Source organism: Meleagris gallopavo, chromosome 30 (assembly GCF_000146605.3).
Source record: "Meleagris gallopavo isolate NT-WF06-2002-E0010 breed Aviagen turkey brand Nicholas breeding stock chromosome 30, Turkey_5.1, whole genome shotgun sequence".
Lineage (NCBI taxonomy): Eukaryota > Metazoa > Chordata > Aves > Galliformes > Phasianidae > Meleagris > Meleagris gallopavo.
Window position 1 is genome coordinate 1,741,279 of NC_015040.2, and position 25,760 is coordinate 1,767,038.

Consider the following 25,760-nt stretch of genomic DNA (forward strand, 5'->3'; position numbering starts at 1 on the left):
TTGAGCCCCCCCCTCTTCCCCCAACTCAAGGCGACCCTCCCAGCCCAACATTTGGCCCAGAGTCAGCCCTTGGTGGGGGGAGGGAGGAAGAGGAGGGCTGGGCGGTGAGGCTGAAGGCTGCAACAGGGCTGCGTCACTTCCTCCATCCGGGGAGGGGACGAAGAGCCGTGAGACTGCACAGGGCTCTGCATCTCTGACATGCAGTGTGGTCCCCAGCCAAACAGGGGGCACTGAGAACGCACAGGGACCAGCCTCATAGCGTGAGGGTTTCCACCCCATAACTCCAAGCAGTGCTGTGTGCAGGAGCGTGAGGTGGGGTTGGACTCTGCTCTGTGTGCAGGATGGGCTGTGCAGGGAATGGGGCTCTGCCAGTGGGTGTCCCCAGTGTCCTCATGTGTGGGTCCTTTGCCATAGGGTCCCAGTGGGGTCAGCGGGAACACAAACCCCAGGCTCAGATTTGGAGTTCGACTCTGATGTGCTGTGTTTGCAAAGTGGCAACAATGCCGTAGTCCCAAAGCTACCGCCGGTATCTTTACCTCTATAGTTACCAAAAATAATCCAATTGTGCCCCAAAATTCACTTCCACAGTTCCACAACCCCGTGTGAACAAGCAGCAAAGAGTCCCTGCTCTGCTGCACAGTTTGGTGCTGCCGCTGGCACAGCCCAGGGATGGGATGGGACCTGGTGATGGACCAGGAGAGTCATCATCAGGGACAGCATTGGGGACAGCACCCCGGGGTGGCACACGCCTCTGTGTCCTCAGCGCCCAGCTCAGATCTTCTGCACGTAATTCCCTGGGAAAAGCCCTTCTCTGCCGTGCAGCCGTCCCTTCCACCAACCCGAGATATCTGCGAGGGGGAGAAAAATCGATGTGGTGAAGTGTGGGAGAGGAAGAAAAATCAATGGGGTGAAATATGGGGCTGGCACAGGGAGCCAGGATCTGGGCAGTACCTTCCAGGAGGATGTCAATGACATCTCCCACATTGAAGCTGAGCTCGTCCACGTCCTGTCCAACGTATTGATAGAGTGCCCGGCAGCGCGGCACGGCTGCTTTGGGCAGCGGCTTGGGGCGACTGGCTGGAGGGGGCCGCTGACCCACACTGCGCCTCCGCTGCATGCTGTGCGATGGGGACACCAGGTGTGAGCATGGCACACCCCCAACCCTGACCTGCTGCCACCTACCAGTTTGCCCAGTTTGTCCCTGGGATGGGAGGATGGGGTGGTGGGGATGCAGTGTTAGCACTGGGGGTGGCATCCCGTGTCCCCAACCCCGTCCTGCTCCTGTCTCCCAGTGCAGTCATGTTGTCCCCATGGCCGTGGTATGGGATTGTGGGGACGTGGTGTGAGCAGTGTGAGGGACGTGCCATGTTCTCAACCCCATTCTGCTCCCACCTCCCTCTCCTTTTGCAGTTTGTCCCCATGGCAATAGGATGAGAGGATGGGATGGTGAGGACGCAGCATGAACACTGAAGGGAGCATCTCATGTCCCCATTCCACTCTCACTCTGCCCAGTTTGTCCTCCCTGGCAATGGGATGGGAGGGTGGGGACACAGCTGAGCAACAAAGGTGGCATCCCACATCCCCAACCCATCCTGCTCTCACCTCCCAGTGCAGCCAATGGTCCCCATGGGATTGGAGGATGTGACGGTGGCAGCACCAGGCACGAGCACCAAGGATTGCATCCTATATCCCAAACCCCATCCTGCTCCCACCTCCCGCTTTGCCCAGTTTGTCCCCATGGCAATGGGATGGGAAGATGGGGTGGTGGGCACTGAACCTACCCAGCCACCCCCTGGTCAGGGACATTGAGGAACTCCATGTTCTGCTCGGATGGGGGTCGTGCCTTCGATCGGCGGCTTGCATTCTGGGGGGGCAATGCGTTGGCTGGGGGTGCCCGTGCCTGCTTCTGGGGTGTCGTGTAGGTGTCCCGCTTGGCCTGACCATCCCCACGTGGGAACTGGGGAGCACCATTCCTGTAATTACCTGGAACCCCCCAGAGATGCTGTATTATGAGGGGGCACCCATAATGGGGGAACCACCTCCATGAAGACAGCTGGATGAGGATAGGAGCTCATAGGCACTGCTCACCTTGGGGTGCTGGGGGGGCAGTGCGGGATGGTGGTGGCCGCCTGCCGCCACCTTTGCTCTGCATCACCTCCTTCCTGGTGGGCTCTGTGTGGGGGGAAACAAGACCCCATTAGGTAACATCCTCCATGGGGACCCACATCCCTCCTGTGCAAAACACAGACCCCACAGTGCACACAGTGGCTCACCCCAATTTCCCCAAGCCCCAGCCATTCCCTACGGCCCCGGTCTTCTTGTCTCCCCCAGATGCCCCAGGACCACCACTCACTGGAGTTCCGGGGCAGCCCATCCGCGATGCTGACCGTCAGCGTTTTGCCTCCAGCTTTGAGGGCAGCCACATCACCCTGTCCTCTGGTGAAGGTGACAGTGCGTGTGCCACCACCGCCCCAACCCTCCTTCTTCACCCGAAACTGTAGTCTGGGAGGAGGAGAGGGGGCCGTGAGGGCCATGAAGCCATGGCCTATAGTGCTCTGTCCCCTCTCCCCATCCCTGTCCTTACGTGTCATGGAAGTTGAGGCGCAGCTTGCTGCGGGTCAGCTCCTCGTAGCGCTTGCACAGCAGGCTGACCAGCTCCGTCTTGAAGATGGACTCCAAGAAGTTGTCGGCATCTTTCTCGTGAAGGATGAAGAAATCATCCTGCCGGGTGCTGGGGGCAGCCCCAGGGGTGTCACGGGGGGTACAGACCCCCCATCAGGACAGGGGGGCCTCCCGAGGGGAGGATTGAATGGGGATTCTGTATCCCTGCGGCTTTGCCAGCAGTGGGGTTGGGGGGTACCAAAGGATGGGGATGGTTTGGGGGAACACACCTCAACGAGACACTGCTCACTGCCTGGATCTCCACCTTCTTCTTGAGCACCTCCTTGATCTGCCCCTTCTCGGGGCCTTTCTTCACCTTCTCCCTCCCGATCAGATAGAAGTACTTGGGGGTGAGGATGAAATCCCGCTTGATGGGCTGGAAAAGGTGGGCTCAGGAGGTGAGAGATGGTTGCTGAGGAGCAGAATGTCCCTCCCAAGGGATTTAGTTTCCCTGAATTTGATTTTTTCTCTTTGGATTGCCTTTGATTTTATTGCATTTGGGTTAGGGTTAGGACTTGGGTGAGGTTAGGGTTACAGTTAGGATTAGGGTTGCATTGTATTGCATTGTATTGGATTTCATTTCATTGCATTGCATTCCATTCTATCGCAATGGCCTTAGGGTTAGGATGAAGTTAGGGTTAGTGTTAGGTTTAGGGTTGCAACACAGCTTGGCCTGTCCCCTGCTCCTCTCACCTTGAACCTGCGGTCGTATTTCGTGATGGAGTCGGCGAAGTCGATTCGTTCCCTCTTGGCCAGGAATTGCCTCAGCTCCGGCCGTTCCTCCATGCCCAGGTAATCGCCCACAAAATTCCGGTTGATGCTGTTCCTCCGTCGCTCTTTGAAGTTGTAGAGGATGTTGGAGGCTGTGTGGGAACCAAAGCAATGTTGGTTGGGCATCACCATGAAACGCAGCAGTTGTCCCCAAAACTTTGTGTTGTGGGAGGGAGGGGTTCAGCTACTCTGTTTTCTCTTGGTTTTTCAACGTATGCTTGGGAGGGTTGGGAATTGCCTATGTTGGTGGATGGTTGGCCTTTTCTATCCCTCTGCAAACATCAACTCATCTCTTTTGCAGGCAGCAGAATGCATCCAGACAGTGAGGGGCAGTCCCACAGCTTCTTTAGGGCTGGAAACTGGAGCAAGAAACCCCCTCCCTCCTCTAGGTGTAGGAAAAGAATCTGGGTATCTCCATGTATCTCTCCTAGGGACATGGTTAGTGGGCATGGTGGCAATATGTTTTTGGCTGGACATGGTAATCTCAGAGGTCTTTTCCAATCTTAATGATTCTATGAGTGAACAGGTGGTGATGGGTTGATGGTTGGACTGATGACCATGGAGTTCTTTTCCAGCTTTAACAATTCTGTGATCCTATAAATGTCCCTCATCACTGTGCCATGCTACAGCTGTAATTAGGAGCAGGGCTGTCCCTGGCCAAGGGCACCCTTTGAAGGACACTGGTCATCACAGCCTTACCCTCCTCCCGCATCTGCTCATACTTCCGGATGGCGATGTGCCGACGCCAGGCCTTCTGGATCACCCGTGCGAAGCCGTCAAATTTCCTCTCCCTCATCTCCTCCAGGAGGAAGAGCTGCGGGATGGGGGCAGGTGGATGCAGAGCCTTGGGCAGGGTCCAACCCCTGTGTTGCTTGACCCTGTGCTGAACTGCCCACCGTGCCTCCATCACTCACCGACTCGGGGTTCTTGACGAACACCTTGCTCCGACCCATCTGGTACTGGTCTGGGTCCATGTTGACGGAGCGCAGCAAGTGCTGCACGCCTTGCCTCTCATCCCCACGCCACGATGGCCACGTCTCAGGGGTGAGGATGGCGTAGCTGTCAGCAGAGGGGCTGTGAGTGCTGGCCGAGCCATGGATCCCTTCCATGCAGCCCCCCGTCCCCTCACCGTTGCAGGAATTTGTGGAAAATTCGGCGGTAGGCAAAACCTGCCCGGCGCACGCGGATGTTCTCCTTCAGTCCCAGGTACTCCACTTGGTGCTTCACCCTGCGGGGTGCACACGATGGCACAGCTCTACCCATCCCCATAGCTCTGTGCCCATGCATGCTGTGGGGTGGAGCCCTACAGGGATGCTCACGCAGAGAGAGATGTGTCCTCACACTCCCCTTGTGCTCCCCTGGCACAGCAGGACCAGAGCCTTTTGGAAGACAGCCACCACTCCAGCACCAGCTGCTGTCCCCCTACCCCCCTCTGTTACCTGCTTTCCTCCCAGTCCCGTGGTTTCTTGGTCTCGTTGGGCTTGATGCAGCGGATGTAGTGTGGCGTGCACTTCATTAACGTGTTCACCAGGTCGTTTGCCTGCTTCTGTTGCAAAGATTGACCCCTGGAGCGTTAAAGGTGGCAGTGGGAGCCCAGCAGCCCCCAGCTGCCTTCCTGCAGACACCAGGACCCACCTTGATTTTGGAGCCTGCAGTGGTTGGGCGGCCCTTTTTGTCAGCATCGAGCTTTTCTGGGAAAAGCATCCGGATGAAAGCACTGAAAAGCAAAGGAGAGAGAGCCCCCAGGTGAGAGCTGCTGGGTGGGTGGCACCCTGCCCTGTATGCCCTGTGCCGAGCCCTGCATGCCCCACATGCTCCATGGGGTGATGCTGAGCACCAGTTCCAGTAGGGACAGAACCAGCAAAGCGTTATGGATGGGTTTTGAGGATGCTGCCCATCTCTTGTGAGGGGTGGCCCAGGGAATCACTGCACTGCTCAGACTCACTATTCGCTGCTCTGCATCAGCTCAATCAGATCAGTGAAGAGCACATCCCGGTTGCGCTCGCAGAAACCGTTCACATCATAGGAGACCTGGGGGCAGGAGGGAGCTCAGAATGTGGGATGCTGGAGCTGAAGATGTTGGGTACCAAGTTCAGGGTGCAGGATGTGGGGTGCTGGGTGCGGGCTGCGGGCTGCAGGGTGCCGCACCTTGCCTGCATAGTGGTGGATGACGAAGCCTGAGTTCCAGCTGTTGAAGTGCTCGTGGGTCCCCACAGCTCCCGCCAGCTTCTGCAGCGGGGTCTGGTCCGCACCCTCGCCGGTGGCGTGCATAGTGGCACAGACGTCATCCAGGACACTCATGATCCCAGGCGGGTTCTGGAAGAGGGAAAGCAAAGCTAGGGCTGACCAAAGGCTGTAGGCAGGGCTCAGTCCTGCACCTGGCTGCAGACAGCTGTTCTGTGCTGCTCAAAGCAGCTTTGCACTGAACTATAATTTGGATGCAAGACATGGAGCTGCTGTTCCCTGGGGGTGCACCCAGCAGGGCTGGTCCTTGCTCCTCACTCACCAGTTTGTTCTCTATCAGGTCGCACACCACCTTGTTGTTGAAGTATTGAATCTGGGTCCACTTGATGCCCTCCTGCACATACTCCTCCTGAGGGAGCAACAGGAGAGCTGGAAGGGCTCCGTCTCTATGCCCATGGGACATGTACAGGGTGGGGGAATTGGGATTTCAGCCTCCCCATACTTGCTCTGCCTTCAGGGTGAGCTCTATGAAGATCTGCTGCAGCTTCTCGTTCACAAAGTTAATGCAGAACTGCTCAAAACCATTTTTCTACAAAACAATAGAAAAAGATGGGCTTGAGTTATCTTCTACATCAAGGTGACCCCAAACAGAAGTACTACTCCAGGTCCCCTTCTCTGGAGCAGGGCAGTCCTCAGCTGGGCTCCCACAGCAAGGCAGGACTCACCTGGAATATTTCAAAGCCATAGATGTCCAGCACTCCAATGCTGTACTCCTCATAGGGTTTCTGCATGGCCTTATTGATGGACTGCAGGAAAAGGACACCAGGATCCACTTCAAATGAATGGCAAACACCCCTATCCCATGGCCGTGCTCCTCCAACCCCGGGCACCCACCTCCACAAGGAAGTCAAAGACACGTGCGTAGAGCCCCTTGGCCAGGGCATCCCGTGTGTAGGCTGCCTGCTCCACGTTGAGGGTGACGGTGATGGACTCGGAGCGGCCGCCCCACTTGCTGTCCATCTTGCGGCTGGTGATCTTGTCGTTGAGGCGGTCATGGTCGATGCCCAGCAGGTAGGCAGGGAAGGCCAGAGCTGGGCAGAGGGGGTCAGGGCTTCCTGCAACCCCCCCTACATGATGTTTCCCCCATCCCACCAAACACAATGGGGCCAACAATTGGGCAGTTCTGCTTGATGTGGGACAAGAACTGTGCCCAGTGCTCCAGATGTGGCCTCCCCTGGACAGAGCAAAGGTGAGAATAATCTCAATTTCCCTGCTGGCCACATTCTTCCCAATGCAACCAGGGTCCCTTCTTGGCCACCACAGCGCACGGGTGGCTGATGGTCAACCTACAGTCAATCACTGGTCAACCATTTGTCAACTGTTGGTCAACTGTTGTTCAGTCATTGCTCAACAGTTGATCAACTGTTGGTCAACAAGGACACCTAAGTCCATCTCTGCAGAGCACCATTCCAGCAGTTCAGCCCCTAACCTGCAGTGATACATCAGATTTGGGAAAGGTACTGGTTCTACCTCTCTACTGGGTCAGTAGTGCTATGGAGAGGTTGTGATTTGTTGCCAAGGGTCTCTGTGGCACCTAGGCTTGCTCCCTGGAACAAGGAGGAGTTCAGCTACTCACAGTCAGCATTCTCCACCCGGGCATAGTTGCCCTCCTCCCGAAAGCTGATATTCCCCAGGTGTAGGATCCCAGCAACGATCTGCAGCACCAACTGCTGGTCCTCACCCCGGATGCCGATGACCTGCATGGCGTTCTGGGGGCACACAGGGGGTTGTCAGTCCCAGCTTGGCCTTTGACAGCTTTGGGAACCCTCCTGGGGGCACTCACCATGGTCTCAAGGAAATCACTGCGATCATCCGTGCCCTCCACCTGGTACGTGTCTGACTGGTTCAAGTAGTAGTAATAATCGGGGCTCATGATGCCCAGGTTCTGGCGCTGCTCTTGGGATGCCCCTTCAATGAGCTGGGGGAAATCAGGGGGGGATGTAGTCACCGCCCTATGGCCCTGCACCCAGCCGGCCCCGCTGCCCCATACCTGGTAGTAGACATGGAAGTTCCTCTCATGCTCATTCTGGCTCACCACCCGTGACTTCTCCAGCAGGAAGTTGGAGATCTTCCCCCCGTCGGGCTCTCCGCCCCGGCTGAACTGGATCTCAAAGTACTTCCCCTATGTGGGGATAGAGCTGTCAGTGCATCCCTGTGGACAAATCCTGTCCGTGACACCGCATGGTGCCAGCAGGCAGCACGCTCTGTGCCAGCCCTGATGACTTACAAAGCGGCTCGAGTTGTTGTTGCGGACAGTTTTGGCGTTGCCAAAGGCTTCCAGCAGTGGGTTGGATTGCAAGATGATGTCCTTCACGTGCTGGTGGCCAGAGCAGGGCATGAAGGTGAGCAGGACCACGTGCCTGCACTCACTGCAGCTGCCCCAAGGGGCTGGGGATGGAGCCGAGACCCCGACACTTGTAGCTGCTCTATGCAGGGATTGGGGAGCAGAGATGTCGGGAGGAGAAGCGATGGGTACACGGTGGGAATCAGACTTACCTGCACCTTTTCACCACCCCCGGACACTTTGGAGATGTAGCCCATGATGTATTTGGCTGCCACTGTTTTCCCAGCACCACTTTCTCCACTGTGCAAATGTCAAAAACAGAGGAGAGGTGAAATGGGGGCCTGTGGGGTGATCTCTTGGGATGCTGGGGGCTCTGGGACAGGGACAGGGCTGCGTGAGGAGCTGCAGCAGGAGGTGCTGGATTTTGGAGGGAGGGCTGAAGGGGAAGTTTTAGCCTTGCCCCATTTCCTCACCCCTTCCTTGCAACACTCAGCCGGAAAAGTGCATTGCACAAAGCTCAGTCCCCAGCTGGGAGCACAGCCCCCAGAACTGCACTGGGCTGCAGCCATCCCTCGTCCTGTGTTTGCCTGGGGCACCCCAAGTGCTGGGGAAGGGTATTGGGGCACCCAGTCACCCCCTACCTGATGATGACACACTGGTTCTCCCCATCGATCAGCATGTTTCGGTACATGTTGTCCGTCAGGGCGTAGATGTGGGGGGGATTTTCATACTGAGCCTAAAACAAGGGTGTAAGGGTGGTGATGCTGGGATCTCCTTAACTCCGCTCATGTGTGCAGAAGGCAGCAGCACAGTGCCAGGTGGTTGCTTTAGTACCCCGCACTTGTGGAAGAGCATAGGGCAGAACTAAGCACCAAGGTATGGTTTTAAGTCACACTTTGGTGTGCACTGTGAGCTGAGTTTCCTTTGTGTACTCACATTTCTTACAAACTCCCCATTTGGGAGCACTGACCCCTGCAATACCCAAAGCTCATGGGAAAATCCCAAGTGCTTGCATGCAAATGCACCAAATTAATGCTAATGAACCCCTGTGAGCCCCTTGCCAGCCCTGCAGCCTCACCGCCCCCTGGTACATCTCAATCTCCCGGTCGGTGAAATATGGCATCTGCTTGAAGGGGTTGACAGAGATGAGCACTGGTCCGATGTAGGTCTGGGCAGCAGGTCAAGGTCAGTGCATCCTCTCCCATGTCCCATGTCCCACATCCTATGTCCCATGCCCTGTATCCCATGTCCCATGCCCTGTATCCCATGTCCCATGTTCCCCTTCCTGCCCACAGCATCAGCAATGGGTGCCAGGGGGTCTCAGCCCTCTTCCAGACATAGCACCAGGATTGTCACAAGGGGTTCAGCTTAGGACCTGGTGCTCATTCAGCCTTTTGGTCTGCATGCAGCATCCCCAAAGTGTACGGGTTGGAGCTGTGCCTGGAGGTGATGCAGTGGTGGGTGGGGATGAGGTGCCCCTGGGTGGATGCTGGGGATGTAGTCTGTGTGGGGCTGATGTCCTTTTTTCAGGGGAGAACTTCAGGGTGGTTTTTTTTTTTGGGAAATGCAGAAGCGTGGGGCATTGAGTCACAGCTGGAGGGGGGCGAAAAAAGGAAGAAAGAGACTGCGTGGGGTATTTTTTCCTCCTCCTCCAAAAAAAGCCAACCCCAAACCCAACCCCCAAACACATTTAAAGTCCCAGGGCTGCTGACGGAATGGGCAGCGAGCTGCGTCACCTCCAGCCAGGGCTGAGCATAGCCTTGTAAGGCCAGAGCTGAGACTGGGGGAAACCACAACTGCAGAGAATGCTCCACACCCCAGCTCCTGCCATGTCCCATTCTGCAGCCACAGAGCCTCTCCTCTGCCCCTGGAGCTGAGGATTGAGTACAGTGGGGCCATGCAGCTGGGTGCTGAGCTGGCTGTGAACCCAAGCAGGTGCTGGGTTGGGTTCCCAGCCAGGGACAGTTCCCCATCCTCAAGGACCCTGAGAGCCTCCAGATCTCGTGCTCATTGCTCAGCAGTGTCACCTCTGTGACAGCCCGTTACCACAAATGCTGGGGGACAACACGTAAGGGACAGGGGCTTTGCATCCTACACGGGCTCAGTGGTGTCCCATCTACATGCACGCTCCCACTCCATCCAGGGTTTGCTTGGGTCTGCAGCTGGTGCAGAACAACTGGTGGGCGTCCATGCAGTTTGGGCAACAGCAGGAGGGGATGATGTCAGTGATGATGGAATCATGGAATAGCTTAGGTTGGAATGGACCTCAAATCCCACCAGATCAGGCTGCCCAAGGTTCCATACAGCCTGGCCATGTGTACCTCCAGGGATGGGGCACTCACAGCTCTCTGGGCACCCTGGACCAGTGCCAAGGATGATGCCAGAACCTCTGAACATAAAACAGTGGGATCACGCTGCTGCTGATACTAAGGGGTCTTTCCCCTGGGTAGCAGTGATGCACATCTGCTGCACCAGCTCTAAAGGGCTGCCACCACCACCTGCATCCCCCTGGCTGATCCTGACCCCAACCCCATGCATGGATGGACATGGACACGCTGTGGGTGTTGGCGAAGTCTTGGAGCACAGTCCCATTTTTCCTCATCCCCCACTCTGGGAAGGATACGAAGATGTAATCATCCATAAAGCGCTTCTTGAGATTCTCCACGATGGCTTCCTCGGAGATCTTGGCCAGCAGCACCATGTCATCCACACCGCTCTGCTTGACATTGTGGCTCTGCCAGTGGAAGCGTTCCTTGCTGCCCTGCAGGGAAAGGCACAGAGTTTTGTAGCAGGATACAGCCCCAAAACTGCTGGTACCCAAATGGGCCAAATGGCAGCAGCATCAACCATGGAATCCCAAGAACCTGCTTTCCTGCTGCCCCAAATTGCCCCTACATTGTCCTCATGGGTAGCAGAAGGGAAAAACAGAGCTGCAATTTAAGCCATCATGGGGCTACACACAGCCTGGGGTGGGGTGGGATCACACTGTGCACAAAGAAACCCCTCAAAGGGTCCTCATCCCAGGAGAGGACCAGAGCTGGTCCATGGCCACCAGCCCCGGTTCCGCTTTCACCCTAATGCTCCCAGAGCTGATTTCACTTCTCCCCTATCAGCCCCAGCCTCTTACTCTTTCCATTTCCCTTTTCTTCTCTTCCCCTTTTGTTTCATTGTCCTGCTCATTCTCAAGCTCTCAGACCAGGGGACCCCACTGCCTTTGCTGCTCCAGCTCCACCCTTGGGGGCACAACCCAGCAGCATTAGGAAGGGGCACAGAAGGAACCTCGTAGAGCTTGGTGGCACCAGGCTGCTCCCACTGATTCCTCCATTCCTGGGATCTGCAGCCCTAGGCACAGTGCGTCTGTTCCATGCAAAATCTCAGTACCCAGCAACTCTGTGAATGACTGAAGGGCTTTTGGCTCCCATGTCCCAGTGCCTTCAGTTGGGATGCATGGACCTGGGTGGGATCAGGGCTGCTCACGCCGCTTCTCTTTCTCCTCTAGTTGTTTAGTTGTTTTTTTTTTTTTTTGGTCTTTTTTGTCTCCTCCTCCTCCCCTCCATGAAAAAACACAGGGGGCACAGTCCAAGCATTGTCTCCCACAGTTCTGCTGGTGATCCCAACCACGAGGACACCGATTCCTTCCCTACCCACAGCCTCCATCACCCGGGTCTCCTTGTGCAGTCACCCTGCTCTCACACCGCCATTTCCGGCACAGAATTAAGGCAAAAACAGGCATTTCCTGGTCTGCGGTTCAGAGCTTTTGAGCTCACACCAGGAGCTTCTCCTTCCTTGGGCACAGATCAGGGGCTTTCCTGGCTCAGCCTGGTGCCAGATGCAGCATGGCTGCAGGAAAAGCATCAGCTCACTTTGAATGAAGGGTTTGTCAGCAGGGTCATGGGTGGTTCCACCTCATTTCTGGCTTTCCTCCGTGCATCCCAAGAGGTGAAGGGTTTTGTGATGCTGCAGTTTGCTCCGCCAGGGGAGTAGCCTTGCGGGAGGGGGAGGTGGTTGGTCTCCGAAGCACTGTTGGACACTGCTTGATCTCACTGCTCAGTGAGCCCCAGGGATGGGTGATGGGCTTGGGTGGAGTCCCGATGGGAAGCAAAGCGTTGTGCAGGGCAACAGTTGAACTGCTCTGAGGTTTGGGCCAGTCCCTCCACTACCACTGGCCAAAGCAAGGGGTGAGAGCAGGGATGTGACAACCACCTGCCTGGATGGGCTGGGACCAGACACCTCTCTGAGCCACTCCGTCCTTGAGCCAAGCAGGAGCATCTTAAGCATCACCTGGACCAGGCATCCCTTTGCAGCCATTCTGTGCACAGCCCCATGCACAGGTGGGTGTAGAGGCCACCAGGACTCTCCTTGCAGCAGCGTGGGGACTGTCCCTGTATGAGCATGGGTGCACCCGGTGACCCTGGAGCACTGAGCGTGGGGAGTGGCCCTGCAGCAGTTATCACAAACTGTTGCTTGTTTTTCTTCAAAGCTCAGGTATGAACCACCAGAAATAATCCTGTGAGCTCCGGATGCAGAGCAGCCCAAGGTGGCACCTTGAGATAGGCGAGGGCTGATGCAGCCACCACCTCTGAAACCACAGGAAGCCTCAGAAAAGAGCGGCACAAAGCGCTGCATCACCACCAGCAGCCTGCTCCAAGGCACCAACATCTAGGGATGGGGCATTACCCCAGTGTTTTGGGGCTGGAACTGGGCAGAGAGAGGAGATACAGCCCCACAGCTCCTTATGGAGACACAAAATGTCTCCACAGGCACAGAGGGGACAGTGTGTCTCATGGGGACAATGTTGCAGTGGCCTTGCAGAGGTGGCAGCTCCAAAGCAGTATTGCTGCAGGCAGGATGCTGTGCTGCACCTCAGCCACTGTCCCTCAGTTCCTGGCTGGTGAGAAGTGATGCTCGGGGACAGTGTCATGCAGAGATATGCAGGGAGCAGAGCTGTGGACTGGAGGATGTGGCTGCGGCCGTGCTGTGCAGCCACTTGCTGTGTGTCTGAGCATCATCTTTGTTCTGAGAGCCTCCATTGTCATCTTCATCCTCCAGATCAACTTCCAGCTCTGGCCGCTGTCCTTGCAGCAGCCCCAGGGTGTGAGTTAAGGCCCTGAGCATCCACTATGTCCCCCCACTCAAGCACAGGGACACCAGCAACCCTCACCCCACCCATGTGCTCTGCCTCTGCCCTGAGCTCTGAAACCAGAAGTGCTGGTGGGAAGCTGGGCTGGGAGGAACACAGGGATTCCCCTGCTGAACTGAACTGTGCTGAACTGAGCTCACCACCTGCTTGCCCTCCATCCTGCTTGAGTCAGTGCTCCCAGCATCAGCTCAGCACCAGCCCTGCACCAACCCTTCTCCAGTCCTGCACCAATCCTGCACTGAGAACTCATCACCATCTGCTCCCCTGCACCCAGCCCCAGCTCTGCTCCTTCTCCTTAAGCCTGGATGTCTCTGTCCCCTCTCCACCAGGGACACACTGGCATCTCCAAGCAGCAGTGAGGGACCCAGGTGGGTGCAAAGAGGGACAGTGCTGGGACAGAGTGAAGCACCCGGGGGAGGGTGGGGGCAGGCAGCTCACTAAGGATCCCTCTGGCACTCACCATGGTGTCCCTGTGTCCTGTCCCTGGAAACGGGGCATCCGTGGCTGCTGTCACCGAGGGCCAAAGTCCATCACTCTGGGCTTCTCTTTCGTGTTTCTGTTGCAACTACAGACTGCAACTCAGTTTTTTCCTCCTCCCACTTCCTCATTTAGGGCCCTTTTTCTGGGTGGGGGAGAGGAGGAGGGCGTCTCCCTGCTGCTGGAGGGCCTTGGGGTGGCCCTGCCCAGTGTGTCCCCAGTGCCACTGCCTGTGGGTTCTGAGGTCACCATACGGGATGTGGGTGGTGCTGAGGGATGCTGTCTGGATCCAGGATGCTCAGGGCCCCTGCAGAAACTTTTCTCCCACTGTGGCGTACTGTGTGATGTGTCTGTTTTGGGAGGATGCTCTACTCCAAGGCAGATTTAGCAGCGAGATGCTTTGGGTTGTTGCTTCTTTTTTGTAGGTCTTTTGGATCAGATGGACCACAAATGAGGAGCACTTTGCCCAAAGCCATTTTAGAACCCTCCCTGGCTGCAGAGTGTGGGGGATGAGAGCAGGGCTGTCTGCCATCCCAGATCCCCTGCATTGCACTGCTTCATGCCTCAGGAGGCAGGAATGGGAACTGGGAAATGCCATTAAAATTGTCACTGTGGGAAGGATAAATGCTGGGGCCATAGCTGAAATCTGCTCAGCTGGGCACCAACACAGCATCCCCCTGCCCTCTGCTCCATTACCCACTCTTATTCCATCTCTTGCACTGCCAGTTCCTGAAAGAAAACTCTAAAATCCCAAACCAGCCTTAGTGATCTCCTTCATGCCTTGGGGTCTGCCAAGGAGAAGTTGGTTCCTTCATATCATGCAGCAGCTCTGGGCAAACCCCCAAACCTGATGTGGTCCCTTGGGGTGCAGGGAACCCCTTAGAACCTCTTTTTCTGCACAAATCCCTCTTCCAGCATCAGCAAAGCAGCATCACAGCTGTGTGGGGGGGGGTGACTGCCCAAGACTGAGGCTTTCCAGTGGAGAAATAACACTGGGACCAGAAGCTGCACCTGGGATCGTAGCTACTCCTTTATTATAAATCATGCCGTTACGTCACTCCTCCTCAGAGTTAGTATTTTAAACATTTTTTTTTTTTCATTATATATATCTATATAAAAAGGTGAAAACACTCCCTCCCAAAACGTCAGAATGGAGCTTTGCACTGGGAAGGAAGACAAACCCACGCCCGCTCGCCAGCCAAAGGGGATTGCTGAGCACCAGAAAAGCTGCAATCAGCTCCGAGCAGGGAAAAATACAGACAGGAGAGGAACACATCAGGGCTGGAGGGGTCTCCTCTGGGAAAAGGGGCTGACCCTGCACCCTGCACCCTGAGGATGACCTCCATGGAGAACAGAGCATGGCCTGGGACAAGGTTTCTCCTCTTTGTGATGCAGAAAGGCCCCAAAATAATACTAGTACCAAGAAGCACATGCTTGGTACATCGCAAATTCTAATCTTCTCCTGCAGACTATTGTGGCCTGTGGAGATGGGTGGGTTTGGCCAGGAGGAGGGGATCTGGAAGAATGTTAACCTGCTCTCTTCCCATGGCTGGAGGTCTCCTGGGGGTGGCATTGGGACTGGCACCCTGAGGGCACGCAGTGAGATGCCGGTGGAGGCAGAGCACCATTGAGGGCAAAGCACCTTTGGAGGCAAAGCACACTTAGAGGGAAAGCGCCTTTGGAGGCCACGGCATTCTCTGGGGAGAACCCAGCCGGGGCCGGGCACAGATTGGTCCCACTTCATGGCTTGGCCATGGGGACACTGTGGCCATGAGTTCTCCTCCTGTATCCTCCCTGGCTTTGCTTCTTGCAGCCCAGCACATCCTCAACTCCCCATAAGGGATCGTGCAACCCCGAGCACGCCTCAGCCCTGACAGCTTGTGCTTTGAGGTGCCTCCAGAATCAAGAAATAGTCATAATAGTGACAAGGGCTTTTAGGAAAAATAGAGGGAAGCCCCAGTTGAAGTAGGCTGTTAAGAGAGTTGGAAGAACTCCCTCTCCCAGTTAAACTGGTGTCACTGCTTCGCTCACTGTTCTCCATCACCTTCTGCAGGTCCCAAGGTGATGGGGCGCAAATGACGAAGCCAACAGCCCTGCTCCCACCCTGCACCCCAAGGCAGCTCATCTCCATCCAGCACCCAGAAGCACATCACCCGTGGCACCTGAAAACTCGTCCCCGTGTCCCCAGCCCTCGGGATGTGGGAACTTCGGTACCTGCAGGACCTGGGTCCGCTACGAAATAAATAACAGTCTCAGAATTTCAAGTAATGTCCCTGCTGCCGCGCTCTGCCCAGCTTCTCCCTCTCCCACCACGTTGACCTGCTCCTCTCGCGCTTGGCCATGGTCTCTGCAGCAGCCAGCAGTGGTTTAACTGGGATCCTGCCGTTGGGATGCTCGGGGACGAAAGGTGCGTGTCTTTGGGGGACAGGTGGGGTGACGCCGGCTCCCTCTGGAAGCACGACCAGTGTCTGTCTTGGACCCAGGGGAAGGTTCCTGGGGTGAGAGGAAGGGCCTGGCTCGGTGGCCCTGTGGCACACCTCTTGCCTTCCAGTTTTCCCGTGGGGTCACCGTGTTCCTAGTGCCCCTGGCATGTTTTACAGCACATCTGTCGGAAGTAGGTCCGGCTGCAGAACTTGAACTTCAGGACAAGCGGGCAGTAGGCCACCTTGTTCACATCCTTGCATTCTGGATGGGTGACAAAATGGAGTGGAGTTACAGATGAGCCCAGGACGAGGAGCCCTGTGGGGTGGCTTTTACCATTCCCCCTCAAGCTCCTGCAGCCCAGCTCCCATGGGCTGTTTGCTATGGAGCAGCAGGAAGTGTTGGTGCTGAGAAAGATAACTCTCTCTGTTACTTCACCAACCAACCATGGTCATGGCGACCAGTTTGGCCGTGGCCTACAGGGGACAACGTTGAGTGTGCCCCATAGCCTCCCCCCACTGCACCCAGAGCTGTGCTCCTGTACCCTGTGGCTTTGAAGCTGGTGGGGCTCAGAGCTTTCCCCAGTCCCACTGCTTCCCTTACCTTCAGGGTTGTCTGTGGGTCCTGACTCACACTTGGTCTCACACTGCTGCATGCCAGGGGGCTGCAGGGTCTCCAGGCAGTCGCTGGAGGGCTGCCCGGTGTGAGCCAGGCATTGGACGGATCGTCGCTGCTGGCCAAGGCCACAATGTGCAGAGCACTGCCGGGGAAGAACACAACACTGTGATGTGGGGGAAGAGGGCACAGCAGCTCCCAGGAGGTGCAAGGGGTGCTTGAAGCAATTGTTCCTTCCCTTGGCAGCAGTGGCACAGCTGAGAGCTCCAGTCCTGCTTCCCAGAATCTTGATCCAAGGCTCCAGGGTTCTCTGGAAGAGTCTGTCCGTGCAGCCTTGACCCACTACCCCTTCCCAGCCCTCCTGTGCTCCCAAGTCAAAAGGGATGCCAGCATTGCCATGCTGGAGGGAACGATGGTAACCTCACTTGCAGCCATTCCAGCACACCGTTGTGTCCCAGGGATGAGCTGTGTCCCACACAGGGACAGCTGAGCTTACAGTGACCGCCAGGTGTCCTTGTTGTTGCACACACACTGAATTGTGCCCAGACATCTGCTGTGCTGCTGCCATGTCCCAGCTATGGTCATACTGTCCCAAGGTGCCCCCTTCAGCCTATAGGTTGGCTGGGGGGGTGCTGGTACATTTGGGGCTCAGTCTTTGACAGTGGGTTTGTGCCTGCTCCATGTGCACACAGAACAAGGGATGTCTGTGTCCCAGGGTCACTGAGCTCTCTCTGATGACACTGTGTAGTCCTCAGGATGTGAATGAGGGGTGGGCAGCCACCCAGCCCCACTGCCACAGCAGGACACCCCTCCTTGTTGGGTAGCAGTGGGGTTTGAAGCCATAGATCTAAGGGATTATGGGCAAGCCAGGGGGGGTTTCAGAAGTTTGCAGAACGTGCCATGTGGAGGTGGCACTTGACCCCTTCATTATTATTATTTTAAATTTTTATTATTTTTAATTTTATTTTAACCCACATTCACCTTTTGTGCTACAGAGCAGCTGGAACGCTCAGTCTCTACCTGGCTGGAGGGGAGAGAGCACTGCCAACCTGGCAGGGGACACTCAGAAATTCATGGCACATTCTGCAAATGCCTCAGGGCATCCCTCCAGCAGGCAGAGAGCCAGCAGGGCTGGGAGATGTGGGGACAACTCTATGTCACACTGACATGTTGACAGCCATGCCACCAAGGGTGCAGGTAAAAGGCTCACGTGGGATTTGTGGGGATAGGGGGGGAGCATCCATACCTCTCCCCACTCGCCAGTCACCCAGCGTGGGGGTGGGCAGCGTCGCAGGTTGCACCTCATGCTGGTAGGGGGTTTGGAGCCCTCGGGGCACTGGGAGGTGGGCAGTGTTGCACTGTGGTCGCCGCTCTTGCACAGTACGATGCGGTGGCGGAAACCTGGCCCACAGCTTGGGGTGCACTGCAGGGAGGAGACATGAGTGCAATTAAGACGTGCAACAAGGAGCAGAGAGAGTGGTAGCACTGCCCACCAATGCTCCTGTCTGCTAAACTGCAAGAGGACAACTCTTCATGTTACTCTCTCCATGGGCAGCATCACCAGTGGTGATGGGTGGTGATGCACTGGAACAGGTTGCCCAAGGAGGCTGTGGATGCCCCATCCCTGCAGGCATTCAAGGCCTGGCTGGATGTGGCTCTGGGCAGCTTGGTCGGGTGGTTGGTAATCCTGCACATAGCAGGGGGTTGGAACTGGATGAGCATTGTGCTCCTTTGCAACCCAGGCCATTCTATGATTCTATGGTTCTACCCCAGTGACTTACACCATCCTACATCCTTGGGCTGCTGAGAGCAGTGGATGAGCACTTACCTCAGACCAGTCCAGGGCAACCCATTCTGGAGGGCACGTCTGGTTATTGCAAGGCTCCAGCATCTTTGGCCGTGGTTGGGTGCAGGAGGCATCATCCAAAGTCTTCTCTTCGGTGGCGGAGATCTTACGCTTGCAAAAGACACTGCGTGTACGGACGCCTTCATTGCAACTTCGGCTGCATTCGGACCAGTTCCCAATCACCCAGCTGGGGATAGAGAGAAAAGCAAAGATGGAAAGGGCACAAAGCAGACATCTCCCCAGGCAGCATCACCCTTAGGGACTGTAGCAGAGGACTGTAACTTGGGAGAGGAGAGGATTTCACCTTCTTTCATCCATGCTCCCTCCACCTGTGGTACTCACGCAGGGGCACACGGCTCGGTGTTGCACGGCCTCTGCCGCTCCAGCATTTTGGTTTCAGGGCTACAGAAATGGTTGGAGACTGTTGAGCTGTCGGAGAGTTTCCTGCACACGACAGATTGGATCTGGCTGCCTGCCGAGAGAAGGAGGCAATGGGGTGAGACCAAGGCTGAGGATTGAGCTGAGCCAGGATGCAGGCACCGCCTCATGGCTCTGCCACTTGCTGCACCTTATCAACCTGGAACACGTTTCTCTATTCCTAACCAAAGCCTCCTTTGCTTCCAGCATCTCCAAGAGGACTGTGTGGGCAGCATCCAGCTTGTGGACGAGGTTGGAACTAAATAATCTTTAGGGTCCATTTCAACCTAAGCCATTCTACGCTTCAATGATATTGCCCTCAAAAATCCTAAACTTTTGTCTTTTGACACCATTCAGGAAGGACTAGGGGGCACAGTTGGCAGAGGAGATGGAAACATCAGCCTCAGTCGGTGTCTAGTAAAGAAGAGCAGGTTAGGGGCCTTAGTTTTAAGCAGGAAACATTATTAGGCTTTGCTTTTCAAAGGCTCTCCATTCTCACTCTCATCCAGGCTCTCCATAGCCATGGAGATGGACTACACGACCTTCAGAGGTCCCTTCCAACTCAAACAATTCTACAAAAAGACCTGGTGCAAACCCTTGTGTCAGCCCCCATGAGAAGCAGCCCAAGGGATCCAAGGGAAAGCTTCCCTCTGCTGACACCAGGTCAAATCTCACCTCCTGCACACAGCACTGAGCACTTGGTCCACGGGGTGTAGTGCCATGAGTACTGGTTGGACGCATCTCTGCTGATGGGAGCATTGAACTTGTACCGGATCCCCTGCAGCTCTGTCCTCACAAGGACCTGTGGAGAACACATCCGTGCCACAGAATCCAGCACAGCTGTGGCTGTTCTGATGGTGACCCTAAGCCCCAGTATCTTGTCTGGAATTCAGGGTGGCTAAAGTCTCTTCCCTTCCCTCTTTCATCCCCTTCCGTCATGGACATAGCAGCCACCAGAGGTGACATTGGAACAGGCACGAAGGTGACATGATCAGAGAACAAGATCCTATGCACTCTCAAAATGAGTATTTCCATATCTTGGCAGATCAAGGGATGGAGACCTGAGAATTCAGTGCAATTTATCTTTGATTCTTGTGCCCCTTTTACACCGAGCAGCAAGGATAGGGGCTGGTTATCTCTAATTCCCATGTAGACACCACAAAGTCCCTTTAGACAAGGTCTGGTGGGGGCACAAAGGAATGTGCTGTTACCAACCATGACAAAGAGGGTGACATTGGTGGGCCCCAGGGCCTCCAGGGACTCAGGCTCATCTGGGGATCTCCTGTAGTGGAAGGTGGTGCCCGCAATGTCGAAGCGTCGCGGTGGATCGATGGAGAGCTTCCCGTTGATGTAGTAGTCACCAGCATCACCTCTCAATGCTGCCAGGACAAGGGAGCCAGAGTTAGCAGGAAGGGAAGGGAAGGGAAGGGAAGGGAAGGGAAGGGAAGGGAAGAAGAATTAAACTTGGGAAAGACCACTAAGATTATCCAGTCCAACAACCAACCCATCACCAAGCCCACTAACCCATTTCCCTCAGTGCCACATCTCCATGGTTCTTGAACATCTCCAGGGATGGTGACCCCACCACTCTACTGAGCAGCTTGTTTCAAAGCCTGCCCACTCCTTCAGAGAAGAGATTGTTCCTATCATCCAACCTGAAACTCTCTTGGTGCAACTTAAGACCATTATCTCTTATCCTATATGTACCCATATCCACACACACCCAACATCCAAAATCTCATCTGCCAGGCTCAGAGCGTTGTTATGTGGGAGGATAAATATACTCAGCCTCATTTTCCACAGTGGGAACAGGTGGGATTCATAGAATCATTAAGGTTAGAAAAGACCTCTAAGATCATCTGGTCCAACCATCAAATGGTGCTGCAGGGAGCTGGACCAGCTGCCCGGGGCAGTGATGGAACACCTGGCACTGGAAAAAGCTGCGGCCAAGAAGGCAGGTTCAAATCCAGCAGTGCACACTGAGTCAGGGTTGCTGGAGAAGGCAAGCAGCCCGGCTGCGGTTGCTTATGGGAGGCACTAGAGGGAGACCGGCACTTGCCCACATTCCCATGCTCTGCCTCCAACGCATCTGTGTCCACATCTGCCTCACCCCTACCCTCACCGCTGACACTGCCATCATGCTCAGGGACAGAGAGGAAGTTCTGTAGTACTGAGGATAAAGGATGCTCCCTCTCTTCCCACCTGGGGTGCAGGGACAGTCCTTGGTGGCAGCAACAGAGAGATACGACTTGAGCTGTGCCTCCAGCACAAAGAAATCCAGCTTGAATGGACACGAGTCCTCAGTTTACCTGGAGCATCTCTGAGCCCAGAGAACTATCCTGAGGGGCACAGCCAGGGGACCCCACTGCCACCTTCCCCTGACCCAGCTCCAGGAGAGCTGTTGGGGGGAACTCAAGCACCTTGCCCACCCTTCTTTGATCGGCGCACATCACACAAAGGACAGAAAGGGAAGACAAGGGGAAAGAAAAAAGCCCATTGCAAAAAAAGCGAGCTGGAGCCTGGCTGGAAAATGAAGCCCGAGGAAAATGTGAGAAGGTCTATTTTTAATCCCCAGCCCAACATGCTGGCAGTGGGGGGAACGCCAAGGAGCTACAGGCAGTGCCACGTGGGGTGCAGGGTTTGCTCAGGGTTACACTGCTGTGTGGTGAGCACAAGATGGAGGCAGAGCTGCAGAGAGCTGTGGCTGACCCAGGACGAGAATCCCTGCTAGCAAACCCCACTGCCCTCCTATGTCCACGCCCCAAGCCAGGACCTCTGCTAACGACAGGGCTAAGGGCTAGTCAAGCAGTGGCCGGTTGGGATTTCAGCATCCCCCAGCCCTCCTCACCTAGGTAGTTGATGGAGAGGTTCAGCTCCCGAATGTCGATGTGGACGGAGCCCTTGGGGATCTGGATCACCTCCTCGTAACCTGTAAGACACCATGGGGTAATAAGCAGTGGGGCTCAGCCTACGAGCCCACAGCCAGCCTCATCCTATCAGCAGTGCATGTCATCTGTTACCTGGGGATTAAAACACAAAATGAGATGGTGGCAGAGCAGAGGTGCTTGTTTAGCCACCTTCTGCAATTAAACAGAATGGGAAAGGGGGCAGGAACTTGGAGCCAGGCACCTGGGTGCCAACTGTCATCAGAGGGGAGCGATGCACTCCTGCTTTCAGCCCTTCCCACTGTTTCCTTGGGGCGTCCTTCCCTGTCCCATGTGTCCCCAGGAGCTGGTGTCACCAACATGGCTATGGTGAGCCACGGGACCCCAGGGTGGGTGATGCTGGCTGCATGCTCCCTACCTCCCTCCGGCAGTGATTGGTTGAAGATGCCCTCGATGGTCTCACAGGAGCTGCCATCTCCCCCACACACACGGCACTTGTCTTCCTTGGCATCAGAGCCCAGAACACGGTCACAGCCCACATGCTGGGGAAGGAGCAGAGGGATATTAGCCATCCTGGTGGGGCCCTGAAGCCCACTGCCAACCTTAATCATGCTATGAATCTATTATTCAATCCTTTAACATCCCCCAGCTTGGATTGGTAGTGGGGGTTGCAGCAATCCAGATGCAGACCTTGCAGTTGGCTTTGTTGAACCACGTGAGGTTCTCCTGGGGGCACTGCTCGAGCCTGCCCAGGTCTCTCTGGATGGCATCGTGTCCCTCGGGCATGCCACCACACCAGTGTCATCTGTAACCACGCTGGCCCTGCCCTCACACTAAGCCTGTCCCACCTTGCATTCCCCATTGACGCAGATGTCGTTGGAGTCCTGCCGGCACGGCGTCCCATCCACCACGGCTGCAGCTCTCTCCGTGTAGAAGTTGAAGCCCTCGGCCAGGCAGTTGAGGGAACAGGCTTTCACCCCTCCTAAGAAAGATGCTGGGGTTTAAATGATGTCAAAGGAGAGAAAGAAAAGATGCAGAGAGGCAGACCTTGCCCTTGGCCTCCTCATGGTCTCATTCTGCTTGTTTCCCAGCTCCAGGTGCTCAGAATGACATCCCTGCCATGCAGAGGGACTCATGGCAATACCCAGACATTGTATGGACCAGTAGCAAGGTGAGACCCCCTGAACTGGACACCGAAACATGGTGATACACTTATCTTCCTGCCCATCCTAGGAAACATGGGTGGTATGTGACAGGGAAGGAAACAAACTGACCTGCTCTTATGTGGTGTCAGTCACTTCTGGGCACATTGCAAAGGCTATTGAGACCCTTCAGTCCATTTTACAGACAGGGAAGTTGAGGCAGCAGCTCATAAGCAATTTGTCCAGGATCACCCCAAAAGCTGGAACTGAACAGCCTATGTCCATCCTTAGTTCCAGAAGCTTTTATTTCTGTTCAGAACTGATGGGAATTGAGCCCTTCCCAGCAAAGAGGACTACAGCAAGGTGAGGAGGAAGGGGAAGGATGCTCAAGTTAGAGCTGAGCACCAGCTAAGGACCAAGAAGGCTGTGTCTGTGGATATTGCCTTATGGTGCTTGGGAACAGGACTGGTTAAGGAGGAAAGAAGCTGAGAGCAGAGAACTGAGCAGAGAAACTTCTTTTGTGCTCTCATTAGATTTTACTGAACTGGCCAAAGAGGACCCCAGCAGAGAGAAGCATCCCCAGGTCCTGGCAGTTTGCTCCTGTAGGCAGTGGAGGCGGTCATGAGCTGCCTGCCAGAGCTGGGAAGCCCCTACATTGCAGCAACCCAAATCTCTTAAATCTGCAAATCGTTATTGCACATCAAAGGGGCAGATGGAGGGGAAGGGTGGCCCAGCTGTGCCTGGAAGCACCAAAATGTGCTGGGGGGGGAAGGAAGAGTAAACTGGGGGGAGGGAGGAGCAGGAGGAGACAGGAGAGGGGAATTCAGCTGCTCGCAGGCATGCTGTGGAGCAGGATGCCTGGGCAATCCCCTGGAGAAGGTGCTCCATTGGCCCTTCCTATGGAAAACCAACTTCTGCTGCACCCTCACAGCACCAGAGCCACCACGGAAAGCAGTGAAGGTGTGACCCAGAAAACTCACAGAATTCCGTGCTCAGTGGAATGAGCAATCCAAGGTTCATAAGAGTGGGATCTGCTGTGGGTACCGACCTTTACCTGTTGTGTGCTGTGCTGTGCCTCCAGGGATATTTTGTTCCTCCTGCCTGCCCTGTCCCATAGTGGAATTAAAGCGCATTACAGTCTATGATGAGCAATCTCCTGTTTTCTGCAAGCCCCTGCTCCTCGCCAGCCCTCTCCCAACCCTGTAAGCCATTCCTCCCTCCCTTGGCTCTTGCATCCGCCAAGAGCAAAATGAATAACTAAGCGAATAAAACAAAATAAACAAACAATTAAAGCCGCATTCCATGAGGTATCTGCTGACTGCTGAGCTCTGAAAGGCTGAGCTCAGCACTTCTCGCTGGGGCTGCCTTTCGTTCCTGGGGTCTGGACTGCAGCACTGTTATAAATCACCACCAGGAAAGCACCGTGTGGCCCCATGGAGAACTCAACCTCAGTCCACAGTGTCTCTGTGGCTGACACCAGGCTTCAGTGGGTGGCTTGGTCCCATCCCAAAATGCCCATGGGACCGGTGCCCTGTGTGCCTGGGATGTTTCCCATCTGGGGAGGGACATCATTGTGAGCCTGATGGGTGAATGGCATCCTCACACCACTGTGTGCTTCAGCAGTGGGGTGGCTGCAGGGTGCCGTGGCTGAGCTCAGTTGGGGAAGAGGCTCAGCCAGAGTGGTGAATGTTTCCTGGTATATGGACATATGGCCCAAAACATCCTGCAGAGCAGAGGCATTACCAGCAGAAGATCAGGTGAGTGTCTGTGCTGCCACATCACTCACACTTGGGCAAAGAATTTGTTGGAGGGGGGGACCCCTTTAGTGCCACCATGATCCCAGCTCATCCAAGGGCCCAGCAAGAGCAGCCCATGCTGTTAACATCAGTAGCAACTGCTTGGTGCTGGGTCCCAGAAACAAGGAACACACCACTTCCAGTCCCTTACTTGTAATGCCTGCATTTCCTTCTCTGCACCCCTGCATGGGAAGACAGTGATGTCCTCTGACACCAAATAGTAAATGCCAAATAATGCAGCTCCTCATGACCATCACCCAAAGCCAACCTGGAGATTTGACATGAGGAACTCCCACATTCCTTCAAGGTGTGGCTGTGCCAACACTCACAGGCTCCTGGGAAGAGGATACATTTCATCACCTTATTTTATGGGAGGGGAAGCAGTGAGAGGAAGGGGCTAATTTGAAAGCCAAAGCAGAAATCATTTAGGGCCAGATTAAAATACAAAGGCTGATGTGCAACTGGGAAACCATCCCTTGGGCTCGGATCACTGGGGAAGAAAGAGGTCTGAGCAAGGGCAGCTCCAGCCGCAGGGTTATCTTCCACCTTGGCATCCATTGGGGTCTTTGTGTGACTGACTGCTTTGCAATTTTATTACATTCTTATTGATCCATCCCCTGCAGCCTCAGCACATCTGCTCCGGCTGCAGGAGCCCTGCTGGGAGGTGTGCTTATTTACACAGCTGTGAAGGATTTCCCCAGTCAAGTTCATTAACTACAAGAAGAAGACGCGCTGTTCTTTCTCATTATTAAGAGATTTCTGCCACAGAGGCCTCCACCCACCCCCTCTCCTTGCTGGACAGGCAGGACACATGGGGACTGACATTGGAAGGGGGGAATTCTGCAGGATCTCTTAGTTTGGATCCCTTCTGCTTGGGTAAGAGCTGAAGCTCTACCTGGTGGTGCAGATAGAGCTCTCCCCTTTGTCTCCTTCATCATGTACCAGGGTGAGTCCTGAACTAAACAGAATGGTACTTTGCATTGCTTTAGCAACTCGTTTTTTTTGTCTCTGTGTTTGTTCACTTGATAATTAAGAATCAGACTGAAGGAAAGCAGCTTAAC

At 55.3% G+C, this 25,760-nt stretch overlaps 2 protein-coding genes across 2 annotated transcripts in view; both read right to left on the minus strand.

The window, feature by feature from the left end:
* Window positions 1-456: 456 nt before the first annotated feature.
* MYO1F (myosin IF) lies at window positions 457-13,704 on the minus strand. Its single transcript, XM_010724869.3, has 28 exons — window positions 13,561-13,704; window positions 10,584-10,721; window positions 9,039-9,128; window positions 8,602-8,696; window positions 8,173-8,260; window positions 7,904-7,993; window positions 7,667-7,798; window positions 7,460-7,594; window positions 7,253-7,385; window positions 6,511-6,707; window positions 6,342-6,422; window positions 6,119-6,205; window positions 5,939-6,025; window positions 5,581-5,748; window positions 5,378-5,463; window positions 5,068-5,149; window positions 4,872-4,978; window positions 4,562-4,660; window positions 4,347-4,491; window positions 4,132-4,246; window positions 3,355-3,524; window positions 2,892-3,037; window positions 2,585-2,731; window positions 2,354-2,502; window positions 2,089-2,172; window positions 1,782-1,983; window positions 952-1,118; window positions 457-848 (listed from the first exon to the last, which is right to left on the minus strand). The coding sequence occupies exons 1-28, from the start codon at window positions 13,561-13,563 to the stop codon at window positions 772-774; spliced, it is 3,300 nt and encodes a 1,099-aa protein (XP_010723171.1). The 5' UTR covers window positions 13,564-13,704; the 3' UTR covers window positions 457-771.
* An 864-nt stretch (window positions 13,705-14,568) lies between these two features.
* ADAMTS10 (ADAM metallopeptidase with thrombospondin type 1 motif 10) overlaps window positions 14,569-25,760 on the minus strand; it is a 46,938-nt gene continuing 35,746 nt past the window's right edge. Inside the window, exons 16-25 of the mRNA XM_010724868.3 lie at window positions 22,610-22,743; window positions 22,180-22,303; window positions 21,725-21,805; window positions 20,092-20,255; window positions 19,552-19,678; window positions 18,802-18,931; window positions 18,442-18,646; window positions 17,860-18,036; window positions 16,602-16,758; window positions 14,569-16,262 (exon numbers count right to left, since the gene is read on the minus strand). Of these exons, the coding sequence (XP_010723170.1) occupies window positions 16,153-16,262; window positions 16,602-16,758; window positions 17,860-18,036; window positions 18,442-18,646; window positions 18,802-18,931; window positions 19,552-19,678; window positions 20,092-20,255; window positions 21,725-21,805; window positions 22,180-22,303; window positions 22,610-22,743 (1,409 nt within the window). The 3' untranslated portion in view covers window positions 14,569-16,152. The remainder of the gene's footprint in view (window positions 16,263-16,601; window positions 16,759-17,859; window positions 18,037-18,441; window positions 18,647-18,801; window positions 18,932-19,551; window positions 19,679-20,091; window positions 20,256-21,724; window positions 21,806-22,179; window positions 22,304-22,609; window positions 22,744-25,760) is intronic.

Excerpts from the sequence above, each read along its gene's own strand:
- MYO1F (XM_010724869.3), bottom strand. Across the intron at positions 6,423-6,510 it reads TCTTTGACTTCCTTGTGGAG|TCCATCAATAAGGCCATGCA; the intron begins GTGGGTGCCCGG and ends CTTTTCCTGCAG. Across the intron at positions 2,732-2,891 it reads GTGAGCAGTGTCTCGTTGAG|CACCCGGCAGGATGATTTCT; the intron begins GTGTGTTCCCCC and ends GGCTGCCCCCAG.